General features: G+C 38.9%; 1 protein-coding gene across 2 annotated transcripts; it reads right to left on the bottom strand.

Annotated features, from left to right (window-relative positions):
• Positions 1-220: 220 nt before the first annotated feature.
• LAGE3 (L antigen family member 3) lies at positions 221-3,724 on the bottom strand. 2 transcript variants are annotated; one of them, XM_058172669.1, is made up of 4 exons: positions 3,488-3,510; positions 2,703-2,834; positions 1,988-2,116; positions 221-935 (listed from the first exon to the last, which is right to left on the bottom strand). In XM_058172669.1, exons 2-4 carry the CDS (start codon positions 2,726-2,728, stop codon positions 824-826), a joined length of 267 nt encoding a protein of 88 aa, XP_058028652.1. In that variant the 5' UTR covers positions 2,729-2,834; positions 3,488-3,510; the 3' UTR covers positions 221-823. The 2 variants fall into 2 exon arrangements, with proteins under 2 accessions (XP_058028652.1, XP_058028651.1); XM_058172668.1 differs by lacking the exons at positions 2,703-2,834; positions 3,488-3,510 and adding an exon at positions 3,592-3,724.
• Positions 3,725-5,933: the final 2,209 nt, after the last annotated feature.

Here is a 5,933-nt window from a genome sequence, read left to right as displayed (position 1 = left end):
GTTGTGTGACCTTCAAGGAAAAAAAATATCGTAGCAAGGGAACAACAGAAAACAGAAAACTAATGTTTCCAACATATTTTGGCTTTGATTTGGAAAAAACTACTCAGATGTCAATTTCCTTTTTACATTTCAAAACAGCCCTATCAAACCAGCTGGATGGAAGAACCAATCATAGATCTGTCCATTTCATTTACTGGAGAAATCACCAGTCATAACTTCATAAGCCTTGCAGGACATATTTAATGAAAAGAATAGATGATGTTTCCTGTTTCTATTTTTAGATCACAGATGGCATCCTCTTCTGAACACTCTATTAGCGTCCCCTGATGTTTGCATCATGTTCATAAACCTTTTAATTCAGGAGGCCACCCCAAAAAACATATTTCTTAAGATTTTGTTATGACCCATGTCATTTGTCCAGCAGTTTTCTCCCATAGCCAAAAATATTTTATTAGTAAATGCATACAGGGTATAAGATGAACAGGATAATGTAATAAAAATACATATCATATAAACATAACTTTCATTAAAATTTATCTTCCCAATCTAGAACCTTAGCCAGAAGCTTGTGGAACTTGAAGTCTAACGTATCTGGAGAACATCAGGTTAGTGGGGGGAAAGGCCAAGGCAGCTCTAAGCTTGCCTACTTCTTGGTGCACCATGGTTTATCAGGTTCTTGAGCACCATAGTGCAAGTACACATCTGTTTTCCATCCTGACTCCAAGAAAGGGCTGTCCAATGCCTCCTCTGAAATCAGCCATGAATGGCCAAGTCCAATATCCAACAAAATCCATAATCTTTCATGATCTGGTGTAACAGTTTATCAAGACATGGGTGGTCCAAATAGATCCATAGTTTCCACCACCAAGGAGAGATGGTCCAAGAAGGAGTTAATGGAAACACGCAGGATCCTAGCTTCCTCTGCTCTCCATTGCCTAGAAAGTAATAGTAACACAAATAATGAATGACTCATTGTATAAGACTGGTCTCACATCAACACCGTACTTTCTACAATACCAGATATTAAGATTTATTGTCTGAATGTGTAGATCTTACTGATTCCCCTTACTTTTTACACTTATAATTTACCTTCCTTTAGGAATTCTAGGTGACATATATAATATCTCTCAAATTTTATCCTCCCAGCAACTCTATAAAATAAGTAAAGCTGACCATCCTTGGCTCAGAGAGCTTTATGGCTAATCAAGAATATGAACCTAGGTCTTTCCAGTCCGAATAGAATAGGAATAGAATAGGAATAGGAACAGAATAGAACAGAACAGAACAGAACAGAACAGAATAGAATAGAATAGAATAGAATAGAATAGAATAGAATAGAATAGAATAGAATAGAATAGAATAGAATATAATTCTTTATTGGCCAAGTGTGATTGGACACACAAGGAATTTGTCTTGGTGCATACACTCTCGGTGTACATAAAAGATACATTTGTCAAGAATAATAAGGTACAACACTTAATTATAGTCATAGGGAAAGTCAATATAAATCTTAAAGATACCAGCAACAAAGTCACAGTCATACAGTCATAAGTGGAAAGAGATGGGTGATAGGAACAATGAGAAGATTAATGCAGACTTAATAACTAGATTGACAGTATGGAAGGAATTATTTGTTAGCAGAGAGATGGTGTTCGGGGAAAAACTGTTCTTGTGTCTAGTTGTTCTGGTGTGCAGTGCTCTATACCACTATTTTAAACCTTACAGCATGCTGGGTTTTTCATCAAACTAGCCCTGACCACTAAACTCTGTTGCTTTCAGGTCTCCAAGGATGATGTTCTATTCTGAAAGCAAGCTCTGTCAACCCTATCTCAATGGCAAACTCAACATCACACATGAAATTGCACTAGCAAGCAGAAACCAGCCAACCCCTTCTTCTGGTCCTCTAAGGCTGTTTCTCTTGATAGATCATGCCCCCTGCCTCTTCTAGAGTTTATGCTATAGATGGAGGCCTATGAGTCACACTCACACATGTAAAATGTTGTCTGTCACGTTCAGTTCTTTGGTGATCCCTCCTTTCCGAGGCTCAGGATCTGGGGCCAGGGAACCCAAGGCAATCTTGGCCAGTGTTGACGATGGAAAAGGAATTTTCAGTTCACTGATGTTGAGATAATCATAAGGAACATAAAATATAGAAAAGCGTATACAGGGCAACTCCCCACTTCCTCACACTATCACCTCACATCATACATTCTCCCAATCTTTAAAAAGGAAATATATTAATCTCTGTTTAATCAATGGTTTTCAAGCTCAGTTCAAGGGATAGACAGGCCTCTTCACAGCTTGTGATCTCAGTATCCACCAAGTCTTTCATCCTGAACCTCAGGAAGTGGATACCAGCCACAGGACTTATTTAATTATAGCTTTCTGTCTGTATCATTTCCTTGGGGAAATTCACCTGGCGCCAACATGATTTCCTTTCTCTTGTTTTTCTTCCCCTACACCTGAATTTCTCAGAATCTTTTAATTATTGCTATCTTAATGCCCTCATATTATGGGGAAGCATTTTTAGCTTATTTTTAACTTTTTTTATTATTTTATTTTTATTTATAACGTTGCATTCATTTTTTCCGCTGTGTTTTAAATTTTTATACTGTATTATTAAGCCATATCTCTTAGTAAATAAATGTTATCTTTGTACTACATAGACAAATAAATAGGTGGTTAGAGCTTCTAATACCTACCAGTGTATGTGTTTAATAATGCCCATTTTGATAGCTGAGTTTATAAAAACTAAGCATAGTTGGACTAGTTAGTATGAGGATTGGCAAACATCTGAAGATAAGTGTGGGAAGATTTAAAAAAAACCCAAAACGCTGTAAAATAAGGTCAAAGAAACTGTTTTCATATTATGGCCAAGGAAATTACAAATCCATGTAGTCACCAGGAACCCAAGTTGACTCAAGGGAGCATTTTTTCCCCTTTTTTTAATGGATGGAAAAGACCAAAAAGCAAAACGCCAGGACACTAGGGGCCCTCTTGTTTGACCTCAGCTCCACTTATTGCTTTTAAAATGTTGTAGGTTATAAGATATTAAATATTTTCATTAGCGCCCCCGTCTTTTAGGTGGGACATTGCTCCGCCCATAGCTTCGGAAAGCGTCACGAATAGCCGCCCGAGATGTTTATCTCTCTTCCCGCCAAACTTTTTAAAATTGCAATCTAGGTTTTATTTTAAAGTTGCTGTTTCAGCACAGATCTCAACAGCAAACACGCTGTTGAGGACTTGGACGCACCATAATTACACGCGTTTTGACCGCCATCGCCCTTGCCTTTTCCGCCTCTTATTTCCCCGCAAGCAATAGTTTCTAGCCACGCTCACCCGCGAAGGGATGGCATCGGCAGGCTTATGAGAATGAGGGGATCGTCCCTGCTGAGTAAAGGAAACTTTCCCTAAATGCTCCTGTCTTTGGGGGTGGGGGGGAAATAAACCCAGGCGCCCCGGTCCTCCGATACACACACACACACACCCCAGCCGTCCTCCTTTCACGGCTGCATCCCGCTCTCGCCCGCCCAGCTGAGCCCAGCCTCGGATCGGGTCTTTCTCACGATCCTGTGTCCCCTTTCTGGATACAAGGCAAGGCCAGACCCCGGAACAGCCATGCCTCGACGACGCTCCTCCCAGCCACGTGGGTGGAAAGGGAAGGCTCTGGAGATACCGGCTGTCAGGGGCGGAGACAGATTTTTTTTTGTACCGCTTTAATTCATATTTAATTCATATTTATAACCAGGTTATCGTGGGCGAATAACCGCTGTTTTTCATCCTCTCAGTAGTGGAGCGTACGTTCGTGTGTGCGTGGAGAGCTAGAAGATCTTTAAAATATAAAAGCAACAAAACGCTACTTTTAGACTCGTTTGATTTTTTAAAAAAATTACAATATTTTTATCCTGTTTCTCCACTAGGGAGCAAATTGGCTAACCAACTACGTTCTACTTTAATATTTACAAAATGAGATACGTAAATTAAAATATAGAGATTAAATTTAAAAAAAGTAGTAGGCGGGTTAAAAAAGGAGAGCTAGAAAGGGTGCAGCCTAGAAACGAAGAGAGTGAGTTCTAGTTTTGCCTTTGGGATGAAAGCCAGATCAGTTCCTGTCTTTCAACCCAGCCCACCTCAAGAGGTTGTTGTGGAGAAAATAGGAGGCAGGCATATAAGGTACATTTGCTGCCTGGAGTTATAGAAAGGTGGGATTAAAAAAATTCTAATAATAAAAATACTAGAAACAGCAGTCCAGGATACTAGCTGCTTTCTGAAATGCTAACACCATACCCAACCTCATAAGTTTCAACAGTTATTCTCTGCCATGTCTAACTCAGCTAAATCTTTTCAATTGTTTTGGGCAATAAATCCGTCTCTTTCGGAGAACACCGGAAGCATCGTGGTGAGACGGATGGGGGAAAGCGAGCTCGGCCAAGCTTTGCGAATCCTCAGGCTGACGAACTGCTATTTGAGGGGTCTTCAGACCGGAACTGTCCTGTAGGGACGGTGAAGAAAAAGAGGCACCTCGGACAACCAAAAGAAACCGGCAAGTTCCTCGGAGGTTGGAGGAAATGTCTTCGACTCAACAGCGGGAGAGATGGCTATGGCAGCCATCACTAAGCTGGGGCAACCGGACCAAGTTATTGAGCAGGAGCGGTGAATTGGATGAAATATTGAAGCCGGGTGAGTGAATACCAACTCACAAAAAAGCACTCTAAACATTTGCAAAAAAAAAAAAAAATTGACGGTGGAACAGCAGCTAAATTAAGAAAGACTGTAAACATTCCAAAACAAAAAAAATGGAAGCAGTACCTAAAGACCCAAGAGAAATTTAACTTTTAAAATTGAAGCAGAGACCCCTCAAATAAAAAAGAAAAAATAAGGGAACCCTTAATCAAAGCCGGAACATTTGGAAAATTTGGAAACTTTACAAATTGGTTACAGACTATGAAAAGGAAAAAACAGAGGATTTAAAACTGCAACGTGGTAGAATAGCTCTGGTTTTCTTTTTCCTCAATGAATTTGAACTAAGTAAATTGGAATTCAGATTTTAAACGGGACTAATTGGAAAAATAAAAAGTTGAAGCAAAAGAAGGCGCGGCTCTAAGAAAGGAAACAAAATGGATAACTTCACTAATTGTGGATTAGAACTGTGGATTGGAAAGTGACACCCTCAGGCAGAAGAGAAAATTACATGAACTAACATTTATTGTCGAAATCTTTGCTATGGCAATGATAAGGCTGGTGAGAACCAAAAGGGACGGTTTTGTAAATAAACTGTTTGATTTTGATAATAAGAACTACAACTCAAAAAAAATGGCACAGGGAATAATTGAAATGATGAAAAAGATGCATATGACTTTTAAGCAAGAAATAAAAGAAATAATCACAAGACTATATGGAAAACAGGATTCAGAAGAAACAAGGGCTGCTCCGGAACTGACAACAAACAAAGACTCCATGAAGCAAGAAGGGGCATTGGAAGAGGAAGAAAAAAATACCGATGATGAACTATTAAGCGATTATGTAATTTTAAAACAGTTTAAGGTGAGAGGAATCTCCAGGAAGGGGGAAAATAAAAAGAGAAATAGCACAAAGAAGCTGATGAAAGTAAATGAAAAAATACTGAAAACAAGAAGGAGGGGAAAAAAGAACAAAGTGGGAAGGAAGGAACAACGGAAGAAAGAAGGGAAGGGAAAAATACAAAGTCAAAGGACTAAGAGAGAGAAACAAAAAATGGGGGAAGAGGAAAAAAGGAGAATGGATAGAAATTTAGGACAAGCAAAGAGAGCAAGGAATTTTAAGGAAAAAAAAAAGAAGGGAATTGAAATAAATTAAAGGTTGAAATATTAATGAGAGGGGAATATATAAATATTAGACACTTTGAAATGATGGAAATGCCTGCTTGTTTTTTATTTTCTTTATAAGATTATGAA

Source organism: Ahaetulla prasina, chromosome 2, assembly GCF_028640845.1.
Source record: "Ahaetulla prasina isolate Xishuangbanna chromosome 2, ASM2864084v1, whole genome shotgun sequence".
Lineage (NCBI taxonomy): Eukaryota > Metazoa > Chordata > Lepidosauria > Squamata > Colubridae > Ahaetulla > Ahaetulla prasina.
The sequence above is the reverse complement of the archived record's forward strand: the minus strand, read 5'-3'. Positions and strand labels throughout refer to the sequence as shown.

What these genes read in the sequence shown, in the direction of transcription:
- LAGE3 (XM_058172668.1), bottom strand. Translation starts at nt 3,620, where the DNA reads ATGGCTGTTCCGGGGTCTGGCCTTGCCTT. An exon ending in CCGGGGTCTGGCCTTGCCTT is followed by an intron (nt 2,117 to 3,591) that starts GTATCCAGAAAG and finishes TCTCAACATCAG; the next exon opens with TGAACTGAAAATTCCTTTTC. An exon ending in ACAGACAACATTTTACATGT is followed by an intron (nt 936 to 1,987) that starts GTGAGTGTGACT and finishes ATTACTTTCTAG; the next exon opens with GCAATGGAGAGCAGAGGAAG.